This window comes from Orcinus orca, chromosome 6, assembly GCF_937001465.1.
Source record: "Orcinus orca chromosome 6, mOrcOrc1.1, whole genome shotgun sequence".
NCBI classification, from domain to species: Eukaryota; Metazoa; Chordata; class Mammalia; order Artiodactyla; family Delphinidae; genus Orcinus; species Orcinus orca.
The window spans coordinates 5362415-5381808 of record NC_064564.1 but is presented as its reverse complement, the minus strand read 5'-3'; the positions used below and the strand labels follow the sequence as shown (position 1 = coordinate 5381808).

Below are 19394 nucleotides of genomic sequence, written 5' to 3'. Positions count from 1 at the left end.
AAAACCAGCCCCAAACCAGTTCTGAGTCTGCACCCCACGCCCACCGTTTTCTCTTTGGCGTGTTCTGATGCTGCCCTGCGGGATGCTAAGCTCTGTGTGCCAAACAAGGCAGGTTTCTGCGGTGAGGTGTTTAATTTTGGAAGGAAGAACATCTGTAATACTCATTCCTGTTTGCAGAATTGGAGACATACTGGTCCAGAGACTACACTCGATGTAAGAGAATGTGTGTGGTGAGGTGAGGGTTAAGGATGCTCTTCTTGCCTCATTCTTTTCGGCAGTTCTCCTTGTCAGGTGATTGAGTCGCCCGCCGGAGCAGCAGTATTCTCCTGTTCATGTCGACAGGACAGGACAAGGCTTGTAAATGTATGAACTCGGGTTGAAGCATCCTTCCTGCCCTCCTGTGACCTCACCGCGGTCTGCCCACGTTCCGCGGGTCCTTTCCGAAGCCCAGTCTCAAGATGCTGACTGGAGGCCTGGTGGAGGGCAAGCCAAGTGTCTGGAAGAAGGGGACTGACACGGCTGTCGGGGAGCCCCAGAGACTGCTCGGGTGCAGGACCCTCATGTCTGTGCCCACACCTGCCGTGAGCCCCCAGGGGACCTGCCCCCACCCCCCAGGTCCAGTTACGAATGTGGGAGGGTGACAGGTCACCTGAGTCCCCATGTGAGGTGTGTGATGGAGCATTGTATAGTGGAAAGAGAAGTAAGGTGCCCGAATCAGCAGGGTGTTGCTCCTTAACGAAACGTAGGGTGTTCCAAAAAGAGAAATGAGGGTGTGCGCGCAGATGGTAAATCCCAGCTGAAGGAAGGGGTCAGGGTTCTACCCCCTCCTAGGTAGGCTGCCTTGGGCTGGGCTGGGCCACACAGAGCAGGGACCAGGAAACCCAGGTGGAGGCTGTGCTCGGGAAGGGGGCGCCATGCTGACGCGAGGAAAGCCACCTGTGAAAGCGCAGGGCGTGTCTGAGATACTGGGCCTCTAAGGTATTAAAGAGGGATGATGTGGTGTGTTAGCCAGTCCAGCCCAGGTAAAACGGAGGCTAAAAAGTGATGCGTAGCATCCCGTGTTCCTCAGTTTATCTTCACTTGAAGAAATGTGTTTATCACTACAATACCACACAGAACATAGTTGCTGTTTTACCTACTGATAATTACATTCTTGTTCTACATTAGAAACACTATAAAAGAGTGCTTGAATCCCATTTGAGCCATGTATTGATATTTCTGATCAGATGCAGAAGCTAAGTTTGACTTGTAAAATTTATTTTTAAAAGTATGCTTGTCTTACTCAATGATCAAAACAGTAATGCATCAGATCCCAGAGCTTCACACTCAGGGATGCCTCATGAACGTTGCTGTTGATAAACTGTATGTTGTTGTCTGTTGTTGTTGTCTTTGTCTTACAAAATACTTTGTATTTTCTGGGTTTTCTGAGAAATTAAAGTACTTGTAGGGCTTCCCTGATGGCGCAGGGGTTAAAAATCCACCTGCCAATGCAGGGGACACAGGTTCAAGCTCTGGTCTGAGAAGTTCCCACATGCTGCAGAGCAGCTAAGTCCGTGCGCCACAACTAGTGAGCCTGTGCTCTAGAGCCCGCGTGCCACAACTACTGAGCCCGTGTGCCACAACTACTGAAGCCCGCGTGCCGCAACTACTAAAGCCCGCGCGCCGCACCTACTGAAGCCCACGCGCCTAGAGCCCATGCTCCGCAACAAGAGAAGCCACCGCAGTGAGAAGCCTGTGCACCACAACAAAGAGTAGCCCCTGCTCGCCATAACTAGAGAAAAGCCCACACACAGCAACAAAGACCCAACACAGCCGATCGTAAATAAATAAAATAAATAAATTTACTAAAAATAAAATTTAAAAAATAAAGTACTTGTAGCTGGTAGTTTGTTTATACCATTGTTTTTATTTTGTATGTGTTACTTTAGTGAATGCTCAAGAAAAAACGCCCTAAGGAAGTGTGGATGAGGCGTTGAGAGTTTAGTTAATCCATCTGATGTCCTTTGGAAGACCAGCACCCCTCACAGGGCTCCTCAGCTTCGGCTCTACTGACATGCGAGGCCGGGTAGCGCTTTAATCTGGAGGGGCTGACCAGTGTGCTGCGAGGTGTTCAGTAGCGCTTCTGGCCTCTAGCTAGTAATTCAGCAGTATCCCCCCCGCTCCCCGCCCCATGGTCACAACCAAAACTGTCCCCAGATGTCCCCAGGGAGCAGAGTCAGCCCCTGGACAAGAACCTCTGGTCTAAGCCATGTCCCTGACCATGGGGGTTACGTCATCTTGCAAACCTTACCAGTGGCCAATCCCAGGGTCTCCTGGCCAGAGTCCTTTTCTGCGGGTGGAAAGATCACATCTTCTTCTTTGACCCTGTTTTTAAACAAATAACTTATTTTCCCTGACAGTTGTCAGTTTTGACATTAGAAAACCCATCCTGTAGGCTGAGTCCTCAGGATCACTGGTAACTCAAGTGTTCTCAAGACTAAAGGTCTTAGGTAATCAGGAATGCATTAATCATGTCTTCCTCTACAGTATTTGCATTTTGGGTTAATTACAGACTAATAAGCATGCCTTTTATGTGATGTTTTAGTTCACTTATACTGTTATAAATATTTCAGCTTTGTGATAATTAAGTAAATTGAATATTATTAATTAGAAATGCAATCAGTGGGTGTAGCTAAAAAATATTTTTAAATAGTACTTTTAATATCTTTATATTCTTTGAATAAAATTCTTCATGAAGATTTTTTTCAAAATCAATTCATGAGTTAAAAAAATAAATGGTTTTCTGACGACAGGAAGCTAGATTCATATAACTATACACGTGGGGTGTATTTGCTAGACATCTGATTCTGTTGCTCTTTACAGACATGCATACAGAAAAGAAGTGTTCCACAGAATCATTCTGAAAGAGAAATTGTTTCATTTACAAAGTAATTCTTTATAAAGAATTCTTTACAAAGCTACAACTTCATCATATCATGCAAGTTTTAAAGACAGCTGTGAAATTTTTAAATTGTAACATATCCAAGAAAATTAGCTAAGAGGTCAAACTTTTTTGATGAAAATTAAATCAACTTTTTATAAAGATTGTGCTATTTTTGTTGTTTATTCAGGTATTTTTCAGACATTCCTTTGTTATTAAAAAAAATCACTGCTAAGATAAACTACATTTAAAATGTAAATGAGTATGGTGTAACATCTTTGAAAGGACCTAACATTTTCAAATTTCAAAATTCCACATTAGCTGTAATTAATATTGACTTTTGGCTTTGTCTCTTCATACGCCACTTACAATTGCTCTTGAACTTTTCATAAATTGTGTCATTATCTTATGACCAATCCAGGTTTCTGAAATATTAAATTAAAAGTAGTTACAGTAAATAATACTAAATTTGAAGTCTCAAGGTTTCATGTAAATTGTCTTTTATTAAAAAACTCATAATCTCTTTATTTATTTCTACATTTGATTACTATTGGGCATTTTAAATTACATTTAAAATTCATTGCAATTTTATGTGACAAGGTCATTTTTCTTGGATTCTTGAAAGATTGAATAATGAAAAATAATACCTTTGAAAGAGTTTATTCCTCCAAAAAGGCCCGCTAAGCCACTACAAATATATTTCAAATATAATAATTTTTTATCTTTTGTAACAGGCCTAGTTAAGAATTTTGCCTATCCATTAGAGAGTTATTCGGCAAGGAAAAAAATGTTACATATATGTGAGTAATCTGATTAGTCATTGGGTATATTCCGTGCTTCCTGATATCAGCTGAAGCTGAATTAAATTAGTCACTGGTACATTTGTCGGTTGGAGCCAGAAAGTCTGCCCTATTTAATTTTAAAATCATTTGCACTGAGTAAATTATGGACCCAGCCAGGAAAGAAATCACATTACTTCAGAATTAGCAAGATCTATATTTTTTAGAGGCGGAAGATAATTATTGCCTCTTAAATGATGGAGTAGGTTTGCGGTTTTTAAAATCATGTCAAACATACAGTTATAAAATATTATCTTAAGGATTATTTAAATTACTCAGGCTTAAATTTTATAAAGAGCAATGTTTACAAAGAAAATTAAAACAAAAATAAACTAAAAAAAATGTCCTAATGTGCCATAACAATGTCGATCGTTTGCCTTTAATTTCATTCAGCTTTTATTCACATTTGCTGAGAGCCTGATTCATGGTAGCTACTAGCATTTGATTCTTAAAATTCTGTGGATTCGATTTTTTACTGAAGTGTAGTTGATTTACAATGTTGTGTTAGTTTCAGGTGTACAGCAAAGTGTATCAGTTACGCATATGTGTATTCTTTTTCGAATTCTGTTCCCACATAGGTTATAATACAGTATTGAGTAGAGTTCCCTGTGCTGTACAGTAGGTCCTTGTGGATTATCTATTTTATATAAAGTAGTGTGTATATGTCAATCCCAAACTCCTAATTTATCCATCCCCTGCCTTTCCCCTTTGGTAACCAAAAGTTTGTTTTTTAAGTCTGTGGCTCTATTTCTGTTTTGTAAATAAGTTCATTTGTATCACTCTTTTAGATTTCCCTAGATTAGGTATTATCTTCCGCATTATTCATATTAGGACTTGAGGCTGAGAACGTTTCAGTGCTGGCCCAGACACCGCACTGGGAGTGGCATCACAGGATGCGGATTCAGGTGTAACACGCTCTGCTCTGTCCCATTCACCTGTCTATAGCGGGTGTCATAGAACTGCAGGTGCCCTTTTGTCATGTTCTTGACTTCCGGTTGATATAACTAAATGTACTTGAATTACTATTTTTTCTCTTTTTATACAGTGCAAACTAGAATACCAGGCATGCATCTTAGGAAAACAGATCTCAGTCAAGTGTGGAGGGCGTTGCCCGTGTCCCTCAGATACGACCGCGGGCTCAAGCAGGAATATGAAGAGAGGTAGGTGATGAAAATTTATCTATACTTTTACATTTGTTTCCTCTATTAAAATATTTTGCGGTGAATGTTAAGTCATTGAATACACAATTAAATTTACTTCTATACATATACTGAACTTTTATATTTATACTGTAAGTGAACTTTTTTTTCCTTTAGCCTCAATTATTATAGCAAGTAATGTCTTTCTGTAGATTTCTGTTATTTCAATAGTAACAGCTGGATGATTATTTCTACATATAAGAAAACTACAGTGATGCCTCTTGTGAATTATTCTGCCTAAAATGTGTGTTTTACATCTCTTTTTTAATTTGGAGCCAACAACTGGTCAGTAGTAACATAGTAAGTGATAAATTAGTTTGGTCAAAATGAAACTGGTAAATCAATGAATACTAACCTTTTTAAATAAAGGTGTCTACCCCATGTAGAGCGTGTGTATGTGTATGTACATGTGTGCCTGTGTGTATATAAAATTTCCTGCTGAAGAATTTTGTAAGTTAAACTTTCTTTCAATTAGAGTTCTTAAATCTTTATTTTTATTGGTTTGATGTGTAATAAGGTAATGAAGTACATTTAACCCGACACAGGTTACAGCATATAAATTGACTTTTACAGGTTATATATTGTGGTTTACATGGCATTTTTATGTTTGAGATATTGTTTATGCCTTTCAAAACAATCTCCACGGCTGCTAGTTTCAGTTCTTCACAGCCATAGATGAAGGAAGAAATGCTGGGGCCAGGTGTTTCTTTGAGACAAAGACTGTTTCATAAGCATCATCGTCAACATTTACCGTATTTTTATAGCCATCTGAATCTTGTAATTTAACAACTACTATCGTGGGTCCTTAATGCAGAGAATTTGTTTTTGCCTTTTTCCTGACAAATATGAATAATGGATATGCATAGGAAAACAACTTAGTGGATGTGAAGTGGATTTAGTGTAAGCCGTTATTGTCTTAAACATTCTATACCTGATATTACATGTCACAGTCCCATGATCAATATTTTATTAGAGATAAAACTTTTGAAGTTCATTCATGCCATTTATATTGGTCTTTACTTGTTAAGTAACATTTGAGATAATAATTTTAATTTTTGTGTGTGTGTGTTTTGCTCCTTTAGCATCTTTTTTTTTTTTTTAAAACATGTTTATTGGACTATAACTGCTTTACAATGTTGTGTTAGTTTCTGCTTTGGAACGAAGTGAATCAGCTATACGTATACATATATCCCTATATCCTCTCCCTCTTGCGTCTCCCTCCCACCCTCCCTATCCCACCCCTCCACGTGGTCACATAGCACCAAGCTGACCTCCCTGTGCTATGCGGCTGTTTCCCACTAGCTATCTGTTTTACATTTGGTAGTGTATATATGTCCATGCCACTCTCTCACTTTGTCCCAGCTTACCCTTCCCCCTCCCCGTGTCCTCAAGTCCATTCTCTACGTCTGCATCTTTATTCCTATCCTGCCCCTAGGTTCTTCAGAACCACTTTTTTTTTTTTTTAATTCCATATATATGTGTTAGCATACAGTATTTGTTTTTCTCATTCTGACTTACTTCACTCTGTATGACAGACTCTAGGTCCATCCACCTTTCTACAAATAACTCAATTCCATTTCTTTTTATGGCTGAGTACTATTCCATTGTATATATGTGCCACATCTTCTTTATCCATTCATCTGTCGATGGACACTTAGGTTGCTTCCATGTCCTGGCTATTGTAAATAGTGCTGCAGTGAGCATTGCAGTACATGACTCTTTTTGAATTATGGTTTTCTCAGGTATATGTCCAGTAGTGGGATCACTGGGTGGTATGGTAGTTCTATTTTTAGTTTTTTAAGGAACCTCCATACTGTTCTCCATAGTGGCTGTATCAATTTACATTCCCACCAACAGTGCAAGAGGGTTCCCTTTTCTTCACATCCTCTCCAGCATTTATTGTTTGTAGATATTTTGATGATGGCCATTCTGACCAGTGTGAGATGATACCTCATTGTAGTTTTGATTTGCATTTCTCTAATGATTAGTGATGTTGAGCATTCTTTCATGTGTTTGTTGGCAGTCTGTATATCTTCTTTGGAGAAATGTCTATTTAGGTCGTCTGCCCATTTTTGGATTGGGTTGTTTGTTTTTTTGATACTGAGCTGCATGAGTTGCTTGTATGTTTTGGAGATTAATCCTTTGTCAGTTGCTTCATTTGCAAATATTTTCTCCCATTCTGAGGGTTGTCTTTTCGTCTTGTTTATGGTTTCCTTTGCTGTGCAAAAGCTTTGAAGTTTCATTAGGTCCCATTTGTTTATTTTTGTTTTTATTTCCATTTCTCTAGGAGGTGGTCCAAAAAGGATCTTGCTGTGATTGATGCCATAGAGTGTTCTGCCTATGTTTTCCTCTAAGAGTTTTATAGTGTCTGGCATTACATTTAGGTCTTTAATCCATTTTGACTTTATTTTTGTGTATGGTGTTAGCAAGTGTTCTAATTTCATTCTTCTTACATGTAGCTGTCCAGTTTTCCCAGCACCACTTATTGAAGAGGCTGTCTTTTCTCATTGTATATGCTTGAATCCTTTATCAAACATAAGGTGACCATATGTGCATGGGTTTATCTCTGGGCTTTTTTTTTTTTTGGCGGTACGTGGGCCTCTCACCGTTGTGGCCTCTCCTGTTGTGGAGCACAGGCTCCGGACGCGCAGGCTCAGCAGCCATAGCTCACAGGTCCAGCCGCTCCGCGGCATGTGGGATCTTCCTGGACTGGGGCACGAACCCGTGTCCCCTGCATTGGCAGGCGGACTCTCAACCACTGCACCACCAGGGAAGCCCTAACTCTAGGCTTTTGATCCTGTTCCACTGATGTATATTTCTGGTTTTGTGCCAGTACCATACTGTCTTGATTACTGTAGCTTTGTAGCATAGTCTGAAGTCAGGGAGCCTGATTCCTCCAGCTCCGTTTTTCTTTCTCAGGATTGCTTTGGCTATTCGGGGTCTTTTGTGTTTCAATACAAACTGTGCAATGTTTTGTTCTGGTTCTGTGAAAAATGCCATTGGTAGTTTGATAGGGATTGCATTGAATCTGTAGATTGCTTTCTGTAGTATAGTCATTTTCACAATGTTGATTTTTCCAATCCAAGAACATGGTATATCTCTCCATCTGTTGGTAACCTGTTTAATTTCTTTCATCAGTGTCTTATAATTTTCTGCATACAGGTCTTTTGTCTCCTTAGGTAGGTTTATTCCTAGGTATTTCATTCTTTTTGTTGCAATGGCAAATGTCGGTGTTTCCTTATTTTCTCTTTCAGATTTTTCGTCATTAGTGTATAGGAATGCAAGAGATTTCTGTGCATTAATTTTGTATCCTGCTACTTTACCAAATTCATTGATTAGCTCTGGTAGTTTTCTGGTAGCGTCTTTAGGATTCTCTATGTATAGTTTTGTGTCATCTGCAAACAGTGACAGCTTTACTTCTTTTTTTCCGATTTGGATTCCTTTATTCCCTTTTCTTCTCTGATTGCTGTGGCTAAAACTTCCAAAACTATGTTGAATAATAGTGGTGAGAGTGGGCAACCTTGTCTTGTTCCTGATCTTAGTGGAAATGCTTTCAGTTTTTCACCATTGAGAACGATGTTGGCTGTGGGTTTGTCATATATGGCCTTTATTATGTTGAGGTAAGTTCCCTCTTTGCCTACTTTCTGGAGGGTTTCTATCATGAATGGGTACTGAATTTTGTCAAAAGCTTTTTCTGCATCTATTGAGATGATCATATGGTTTTTCTCCTTCAATTTGTTAAACTTGCTTATCACATTGATCGATTTGCATATATTGAAGAATCCTTGCATTCCTGGGATAAACCCCTCTTGATCATGGTGTATGATCCTTTTAATGTGCTGTTGGATTCTGTTTGCTAGTATTTTCTTGAGGAATTTTGCATCTGTGTTCATCAGCGATATTGGCCTGTAGTTTTCTATCTTTGTGACATTTTTGTCTGGTTTTGGTATCAGGGTGATGGTGGCCTCATAGAATGAGATTGGGAATGTTCCTTCCTCTGCTATATTATGCAAGAGTTTGAGAATGATAGGTGTTAGCTCTTCTCTAAATGTTTGATAGAATTCACCTGTGAAGCCATCTGGTCCTGGGCTTTGTTTGTTGGAAGATTTTTCATCACAGTTTCAATTTCAGTGCTTGTGATTGGCCTGTTTATATATTTTATTTCTTCCTTGTTCAGTCTCGGAAGGTTGTGCTTTTTTAAGAATTTGTCCATTTCTTCCAGGTTGTCCATTTTATTGGCATATAGTTGTTTGTAGTAATCTCTCATGATCCTTTGTATTTCTGCAGTGTCAGTTGTTACTTCTCCTTTTTCATTTCTAATTCTGTTGGTTTGAGTCTTCTCCCTTCTTTTGTTGATGAGTCTGGCTAAATGGTTTATCAATTTTGTTTATCTTCTCAAAGAACCAGCTTTTAGTTTTATTGATCTTTGCTATTTTTTCCTCCATTTCTTTTTCATTTATTTCTGATCTCATCTTTATGATTTCTCTCCATCTGCTAACTTTGGGGTTCTTTTGTTCTTCTTTCTCTAATTGCTTTAGGTGTAAGTTTAGGTTGTTTATTTGAGATTTTTCTTGTTTCTTGAGGTAGGGTTGTATTGCTGTACACTTCCCTCTTAGATCTGCTTTTGCTTCATCTCATAGGTTTTGGGTCATTGTGTTTTCTTGTCATTTGTTTCCAGGTATTTTTTGATTTCCTCTTTGATTTCTTCAGTGATCTTTTGGTTATTAAGTAGTCTATTGTTTACCCTCCATGTATTTGTATTTTTTACAGATTTTTTCCTCTAATTGATATCTAATCTCGTAGCGTTGTGGTCAGAAAAGATCCTTGATACAATTGCAATTTTCTTAAATTTACCAAGGCTTGATTTGTGACCCAAGGTATGATCTATCCTGGAGAATGTTCCATGAGCACTTGAGAAGAAAGTGTATTCTGTTGTTTTTTCAATGGAATGGCTATAAATATCAATTAAGTCCATCTTTTATAATGTATCATTTAAAGCTTGTGTTTCCTTATTTATTTTCATTTTGGATGATCTGTCCATTGGTGGAAGTGGGGTTTTAAAGTCCTCTACTATGATTGTGTTCCTGTCGATTTCTCCTTTTATGGCTGTTAGCATTTGCCTTATGTTTTGAGGTGCTCCAATGCTGGTGCATAAATATTTACAATTGTTATATCTTCCTCCTGGATTGATCCCTTGATCATTATGTAGTGTCCTTCTTTGTCTCTTATAATATTCTTTATTTTAAAGACTATTCTGTCTGATATGGGAATTGCTACTCCAGTTTTATTTTGATTTCCATTTGCATGAAATATCTTATTCCGTCCCCTCACTTTCAGTCTGTGTGTGTCCCTAGGTCTGAAGTGGGTCTCTTGTTTACAGTATATATACAGCTCTTGTTTTTGAATCCATTCAGCCAGTCTATGTCTTTTGGTTGGAGCATTTCATCCATTGACTTTTAAGGTAATTATCCATATGTATGTTCCTATTAACCATTTTCTTAATTGTTTTGGGTTTGTTATTGTAGGTCTTTTCCTTCTCTTGTGTTTCCTGCCTAGAGAAGTTCCTTTAGCATTTGTTGTAAAGATGGTTTGGTGGTGCTGAATTCTCTTAGCTTTTGCTGTCTGAAAAGGTTTTAATTTTTCCATCGAATCTGAATGCGATCCTTGCTGGATAGAGTATCTTGGTTGCAGGTTTTTCTCCTTCATCACTTTAAATATGTCCTGCCAGTCCCTTCTGGCTTGCAGAGTTTCTGCTGAAAGATCAGCTGTTAATCTTATGGGGATTCCCTTGTATGTTATTTGTTGTTTTTCCCTTGCTGCTTTTAATATTTTTTCTTTGTACTTAATTTTTGATAGTTTGATTAATATGGGTCTTGGAGTGTTTCTCTTTGGATTTATCCTGTATGGGTCTCTCTGCACTTCCTGGACTTGATTAACTATTTCCTTTCCCATATTAGGGAAGTTTTCAACTATAATCTCTTCAAATATTTGCTCAGTCCCTTTCTTTTTCTCTTCTTCTTTGGGACCCCCATAATTTGAATGTTGGTGCGTTTAATGTTGTCCCAGAGGTCTCTGAGACTGTCCTCAGTTCTTTTCATTCTTTTTTCTTTATTCTGCTCTGCAGTAGTTATTTCCACTATTTTATCTTCCAGGTCACTTATCCGTTCTTCTGCCTCAGTTGTTCTGCTTTTGATTCATTCTAGAGAATTTTTAATTTCATTTATTGTCTTGTTCATCATTACTTGTTTGCTCTATAGTTCTTCTAGGTCCTTGTTAAATGTTTCTTGTATTTTCTCCATTCTATTTCCAAGATTTTGGATCATCTTTGCTATCATTACTCTGAATCGTTTTTCAGGTAGACTTCCTATTTCCTCTTCATTTGTTTGGTCTGGTGGGTTTTTACCTTGCTCCTTCATCTGCTGTGTGTTTCTCTGTTTTCTCATTTTGCTTAACTTACTGTGTTTGGGGTCTCCTTTTCGCAGGCTGCGGTTTCGTCGTTCCTGCTGATTTTGGTGTGTGACTCCAGTGGTAAGGTTAGTTCAGTGGGTTGTGTAGGCCTCCTGGTGGGGGGGACTGGTGTCTGTGTTCTGGAGGATGAGGCTGGATCTTGTCTTTCTGGTGGGCAGGACTGCGTCCATTGGTGTGTTTGGGGGTGTCTGTGATCTTATTATGATTTTAGGCAGCCGCTCTGCTAATGGGTGGGGTTGTGTTCCTGTCTTGCTAGTTGTTTGACCTGGGGTGTCCAGCACTGTCCAGCTTGCTGCTCGTTAAGTGGAGCCAGGTCTTAGCATTGAGATGGAGATCTCTGGGATAGCTCTAGCCATTTGATATTATGTGGAGCTGGGAGGTCTCTGGTGGACCAATATCCCGATCTTGGCCTTCCATCTCAGAAGCACAGTCCTGACACCTAGCCGGAGCACCAAGACCCTGTCAGCCACACGGCTCAGAAGAAAAGGGAGAAAAAAAAGAAGGAAAGAAAAAATAACTAAAATAAAATAATTAAAATTAAAAATAATTATTAAAAATTAAAAAGTAATAAAAAAAAGAAAGAGAGCAACCAAAGCAAAAAACTAACCCACCATTGATAACAAGTGCTAAAAAGTATACTAAAAAAAACCCCCAAAACCAGACAGACAGAACCCTAGGACAAATGGTAAAAGCAAAGCTATACAAGCAAAATCACACAAAGTCCGCTGCCTCAATTTGGGATGATTCGTTGTCTATTCAGGTATTCCACAGATGCAGGCTACAGCAAGTTGATTGTGGAGATTCAGTCCGCTGCTCCTGAGGCTGCTGGGAGAGATTTCCCTTTCTCTTCTTTGTTCGCACAGCTCCGGGGGTTCAGCTTTGGATCTGGACCCGCCTCTGCGTGTAGGTCGCCTGAGGGCGTCTGTTCTTAGCTCAGACAGGACGGGGTTATAGGAGCAGCTGCTTCGGGGGCTCTGGCTCACTCAGGCCAGGGGTGGGAGGGGTACGGATGCGGGGCGAGTCTGCGGCGGCAGAGACCGGCGTGACGTTCCATCAGCCTGAGGCGCCGTGCGTTCTCCCGGGGAAGTTGTCACTGGATCCCGGGACCCTGGCAGTGGCGGGCTGCACAGGCTCCGCGGAAGAGGGATGTGGATAGTGACCTGTGCTTGCACACAGGCTTCTTGGTGGCAGCAGCAGCAGCCTTAGCGTCTCATGCCCGTCTCTGGGGTCCGCGCTTTTAGCCGCGGTTCGCAGCCTCTCTGGAGCTCCTTTAAGCGGCGCTCTGAGTCCCCTCTCCTCGAAGCCCGAGCCTCAGCTCCCAGCCCCGCCCGCCCCGGCGGGTGAGCAGACAAGCCTCTCGGGCTGGTGAGTGCCGGTCGGCCCCGATCCTCTGTGTGGGAATCTCTCCGCTTTGCCCTCCGCACCCCTGTTGCTGTGCTCTCCTCCGCGGCTCCGAAGCTTCCCCCCCCCCGCCACCTGCAGTCTCCGCCCGCGAAGGGGCTTCCTAGTGTGTGGAAACCTTTCCTCCTTCACAGCTCCCTCCCACTGGTGCAGGTCCCGTCCCTATCCTTTTGTCTCTGTTTATTCTTTTTTCTTTTGCCCTACCCAGGTACATGGGGAGTTTCTTGACTTTTGGAAGGTCTGAGGTCTTCTGCCAGCGTTCAGTAGGTGTTCTGTAGGAGTTGTTCCACATGTAGATGTATTTCTGATGTTATTTGTGGGGAGAAAGGTGATCTCCACGTGTTAGTCTTCCACCATCTTGCAGATCTTCCAATAATTTTAATTTGAAAAGCTGTGTTATTTTTCAGTGTTAGTAAAGCCAGTAATCTATTTTATTAATCAAAAGTCAATTAGGTGATTTGCAAGTTAGTGGTAAGCTGGTGTTCGAGCATTAGACGCCGTGCAGAGAGGCACCCGCAAGTGTAGGAAAGGCTGTGAGCTGCCTTGCAGGCTCCCGTTCTTCGAGCCTCACCCGCTTGCCTCCCTCCAGTCCCGAGTCCCCGCCTCCGAGCTTCGTTCCTCTGCATATCCACCCCCACCCCGTCTCCCAGTCCAGGGGCCCTAGTGGAGCTCAAATAAGGATGGTCAGCATGACCTTGAACTCGCTGATCAGCTCCTGTGTAATTAAGAGCGAATTGTGTGTGTTTCCTATGGACTGAAGTGCTTGGATGACTGTGCCTGCCTCCGCCCTGCCCCCGTTTACATCTTGGAATACACCTTCCTTTGAAAGTCACTTCGGGTATGAGGTGCCTCCTACCTTGGTGCTGAACACCCACATCTCCTTCTCTTCATGGGAAGCTTTTAAGGACAGCCTTTGAGGAGAGGCATCCTAAGTGCACGTGGACATCTCACACAGCTTTTCTTCTCCAGGGAACCCTCAGTAAGATGTTCTGCCTTTAAACTTGCTTTTGTATGAGAAGAGATGTTTGACGTGGGGTCGCTGTATCATAACCTCCCACGAACCGCAGAATGAACTAAAAGTGCGTTAAATGGAAGGTAACACCTGTGAGAAGAAGACCGCTTGTTAACAGGGTTGTGTTGCATGTTCAAATTCTCTGCATGGTGTTTATATTGATATGTTAAGAAGGAAACTTCCTAGATCCGTATCAGCAGAGGATAGAGAGCGTTTGTGGTCAGTGTACGTAGAAACAGAGGCGAGAAGAACTTAAACTCGTCCTGCTCTGATGGATTGTCAGGGAAAAGCGAGTCCAGGATGTTAGCAGCTCCTGTGGAAGAGCAGTGAGGAAACTGTGATGTCATTTCTACACAGCACCAAAGGCCAAGAGACGTGGGGAATGTAAGACCCGGTTCAGTAACATTTCCCATCTTTCATCTGCCGTTTACACTGGAAGCAGGCCTTCAGCAGACTGTACAGCCCAAGGAATTCTATTCAATGTCATCTCTGTTCTGGAAAAAGTGAGGAAGAAACTACCAACAATAAAACATTGCTTAAATCTTTCTAACTTCCTACCTTTGTGGGCAGATTGATACAGTTATGTTTTCACTCTGTTAAGATCAGAATGGGTTCTTTAAATCTACTTGAAATATATTAAAACTAGTAAAATATATTGCATTTTGTCTATATAGAAAGGAAAATAAAGTTCTCCCCTGTTCTGCTAAAGTATGCAGTAATGGATGGGCACAAATTGGGCCAAGTATATACATTCAAGTAACCCAAACAAAGAAAAATAATTTACCTTCTAAAAAATTCTAGATTTTTACTTTATGTAACTAGATCAGCACACCCCTCTTTAATCAGTAATCTAACTATACAGTTTTCTGCTTTTCTAACTCATAAAATCAATATTACAGAGGCCAGCGCTTCTACGTCCCTTTACTGCATTACTTCCTTCCCCTTGTAAGAAAATTTATTGCTTGATCACAAATATATAATTATCATTTGGAAGGTGAATCATCTTCATTCAAAGAATATTTATTTATAGCTGATTTTTAAAGATACCTGAAATATTTTAGGTAACCAGGCTAGTACACGATTCATAGTTGTGAGCATGAACTGTGTTTCAACCGATTTTCTGTACACACAAAAAGCAATCCTAAATCTTAGAGGGAGCTTGCAGAGCCAAAGGTCAAGAACATTGGAAGCGGCCTTGGGAAGCATTTATTTTGTAGTTGGTAACACCAAACTCAAAGGAGTGTACCCTAAACATATCTTAAATTATCTACTCATCGGTGCTTTGTAAGCACAGCACAGTTTAGACCTGTGAGAGATCTTAAGGGCTCCATTTGGTTATTCATTTGGTTGGCTAGATTCGGAAGATTCTTTTAATTGACATTTTTCTTCTGCTTTAGATTTGAGTATCCTAAGGCCCCAGATGCTTTTCTTGTTACGGGTTTTATGTACCCACTATGGCTTTGTATATCTAATCTCTTAAAATTTTTATTAATTAAAATAATATAACTTTAATATTTTTTATCGTCACCTGTAACATGCATGTAAACAAACGTTCACATACCTTCATATTTTGAAGTGTTGAAGTTGAGTGGAGATAGCCATAGAGATGGAAGAGAAAAAGACCTATCAAAGATTTTAGCATCATCAGAAAGAAAAGTAAACAAGTGCCGGAGCGGGTGTGGAGAAAAGGGAACGCTCCTACACTGTCCGTGGGAATGTAAACTGGTGCAGCTACTATGGAGAACGGTGTGGAGCTTCCTGAATAAACTAAAAATATAGCTCCCATATGACCCAGCAGTCCCACTCCTGGGCATATCCCCGAATAAAATCAAATGAGTATGTCAAAGAGGTATCTGCCCAGCCATGATCACTGCAGCGTTCCTCACACTACCCAAGATATGGAAACAACCTAAGTGTTCGTTGACAGATGAACGGATAAAGGCATTGTGGTATATACATATAATGGAATATTACTCAGCCTTTAAAACAAAAAAAGAAATCCTGCCATTTGCAACAACATGGATGAACTTGGAGGACACTCTGAGAAGGGAAATAAGACAGACCAAGGAAGAAAAGCACTGCAGGTCTCTCGTGTGTGTGGAATAAGAAAAGGTGAAATGCATAGAAGCAGAGAGTAGAACAGTGGTTACCATGATGGGCAGGTGGGGACATGGGGAGGTGCCTATGGCTGGGCGCAAAGCTGAGGTTACGTAGGTAAGTCTAGAGGTCTGATGGAGACTGTAATTAGTAAGACTGTGGAATACTGGAAGCTTGCTAAGGGAACAGATTTCAGGTGTTCTCACCCCACACAGAAAAGAACTGTGTGAGGAGATGATATGAAAAGCAGCTTGACTGTAGCAATCATTTCACTATATCTATAGCTATATAGAGACATATGTATTATATATATAAAATCATGTTGTACACCTTAAATATAGACAATTTTTATTTTAACAAATAGAATAACATACAGATCTCCTCAGGTAAAGCTAGGAGAGAGAGGACAGAATCGAAGAAGATGAAACCCTGGAGGCATTGAAGGCACGGGGCTCCATTTGTGCTGGGGCGTTGGAGCTTTCATAAAGGATGCAGTGCCATCCGGTCGTGGCCAGAGGTGCAGACTCTGGGTTTAATTCATCAGAGTCAGACACAAGAAGAAGTCAAGGCTCTTGAGCAAAGAGCATTTCCAAAACAGTTTTCCTAAGTTTTATCTGGGCTGTTGTGCTATAGGAGTGATATTTGTTTGTTTGTTTGGGTGGCGCGGTCCCAGGAGATGCATTTAAAGGCTGCTCAGTAATTCAGAAAGAAGGCACTTAGGTCCCAGCAAAGGCAGTCGATGTAGAATTAAGAGGAGAGATTGAATTTGAGTAAGGTCGCTGAGATGAAATCCACACAATGGAATACGATTGGCAAGGAAACAGACTGTTTCAAAGGTAATTGTGAGTTTAGTGATCTGGGCGATTTATAGAAGACTAACCAAATGCCACCTGAGACTTTTCTGGGCCTGTGGTTCATGGTCTCCATTATATCCTCACCACATTGTTTTGTACAACTCGAGGTCCCTTTTTTCAGAAGCTGAGAATCATGTAACTCAGTGGTCCCCAACCTTTTTGGCACCAGAGACCGGTTTTGTGGAAGACAATTTTTCCATGGACTGGGAGTGCGGAAATGGTTTCGGGATGATTCAAGCGCATTACATTAATTGTGCACTTTATTTCTATTATTATTACATTGTAATATATAATGAAATAATTATACAGTTCACCATAAGGCTGCCAGGAGGCGAGGCTCAGGTGGTAATGAGAGTGATGGGGAGCGGCTGTAAATACAGATGAAGCTTTCACTCGCTCGCCCACCACTCACCTCCTGCTGTGCAGGTCCGTTCCTGACGGGCTGTGGACTGGTACTGGGCTGCGTTCCAGGGGTTGGGGACCCCTGATGTAACTCATCATATTTTCCTCTATGCCTTATTCTGTCAGAATTAAACAGATGCTCAATGACAGTAATTCTGTTATCCTGCATGTAGGAGTTACTTGGTCGTAACTTTGATTGTGTGTGTCTGTGTGTGTGTTTTAACTGTTCCAGAGAATTTCTTGTTGTTTTGTGTTGTTACCCTCTGGGGTAGCATCATTCATTGTCTAAGAGTATGGATTTTAGAATCCCAGTTCTGCACTAGCTGTGTGGCCTTTGGCAATTTATTTAAATTTATGAGTCTCAGTTTCTTCATCTGTAAAATACAAAATATATAAATTATAAAGATTTATAGATGTATTTCCTCAAATGAAACCTTTTAATTTCTATTTCATTTTAATTGATGATACTTGTAAAATGCTGTTGAATTCTAACAAAGTGTAGAATTTTTTCATACCTTAAATGTCACTCACTTGTAACTTTTTTTTTATGCTTTTTTTAAATCAGGTTGCATTACAAAAATAAGTTGGAGAGTTTCCATCTTTTTTATAGTCAATAGCGTTTATATAATTTAGAAATTACCTGTCCATTGAGAGTTTGATATAACTCAGCAGTACAATTCTGGGTCCCAGGAGTTATAGTTGGTTATTTTCTTTGATAAATCTTTCACATTCTTTCTAGCTCCTGGCCTTTGTAGTGTGTGTGTGTGTGTGCGTGTGTGTGTGTACATATATATAGCTTCTTATAACAATTATGTTAATTTATGCTTTCTCAAATAAATGTCTGCTTATCTAGATTCTAAACGTATTAACCTAAGTTGCACAGTATATTATTTTAGTAATTAAAAATACCCTCTCCAGGTCATTTATGATCTCATGAAAGATGTATTATGATAGTCTTAACTACAAATCTAAACACATTTATTAATGCCTAGACCTTCATTGTTTTAATGATTATAATTTTGTGAAGTTAATTTACTTCAAGTTCCTCAAATTTTTCAGTGCTTGGTTATTGCTAATTAGTTTATATTGGAATATGTGAGCATTAGACTGCAAACTGGGCACTAGAGGACGGGAAGAAGGTTCGAGGAAAGCAGTTTTGATCTATATGCTGCTGCAGAGAGTGACTGAAAGACACTTTTCAAACCCGGGGCCTTGAGGGTCTATCGCGGTGGGTTCAGCACCAAGGACAGGGGCTCAGCCTCGCCCTCCTGGGACCTGCTCAGACCAGGGGGAGCATGAGTTCTGAGTCCCTCCTGTTCCAGGTCGTTGGTGCCCAGGAAGGTTTGGTGTGGGGTCAGAGACATTAAGCAACACAAAAAAAGAGGTAGTTCTTTTAACAGACGAGACCCCATCTAAGACTGGTTGAAATTTCTAGACGGTGGTGGGGAGCTGTGATTTGCTAAACCAGAAAGCCTGAGAAATTTATCCACAATAAGACAAGATGCGGGAATGGGTTCTCCTGTGACCTGACACCGTCATTTTTTCTCTATTTATTTCATGCTCTGAGTCCTGTAGAGCCCTATTAAGAAAAATAATTTATTAACTTATTGAGTCATGATTATAAATTTTATTTCTCTTAAAAAATAGCATTGAATAAGCACTTATTTATGTCTTTCTCTAATGGGCAAAAATTTACTTTTAATATTTCATTTCTAGAATGGACTTTTAAAGAATATCTCCTGTATGATGACATGAATTTTCATTAAGAAATAGTTTAATATCAGCATATCTTGGAACATGCATACTTCTCTATAAAATGTAATATTCATAAATGATAAGTTCTTCCATACTTTTGTTTTACTAGATCCACAGAAATAAAGATAAATAAAATTATTGGAAAGTGTTGCATGATGATTTATGATTAAAAGTGAAGTTATTCTTTTGGAACATTTGAAAGACATTCCTGGGTTAAGATTAATATTTGTTCAAAAATAGAGAATATCCAGGAAGGGGATGGCTTTAAATGTGCAGATGTTGTGACTCTTCTCTGAAAAAGTATTTGTGTGTGTGTGTGTTGCTCTTGAAATTGATCTCTATCAGTTTCAAATTCTACACAAATATTTTATTTTCTACATGAAATTATTGTGGGATTTATTTCTATCTTCCCTATAAATTCTAGTTAGAAATTTTGTATTTCGAGTT

The 19394-nt window shown here is 40.0% G+C and overlaps 1 protein-coding gene across 3 annotated transcripts in view; it reads left to right on the top strand.

Moving 5' to 3' along the window:
* The window catches only part of SPOCK3 (SPARC (osteonectin), cwcv and kazal like domains proteoglycan 3), a 440790-nt gene that overhangs the window by 267752 nt on the left and 153644 nt on the right, over positions 1–19394 (top strand). For all 3 annotated transcript variants that reach the window (XM_049711361.1, XM_049711362.1, XM_033403539.2), the window contains exon 6: positions 4805–4919. In XM_049711361.1, the coding sequence (XP_049567318.1) occupies positions 4805–4919 (115 nt within the window). The remainder of the gene's footprint in view (positions 1–4804; positions 4920–19394) is intronic.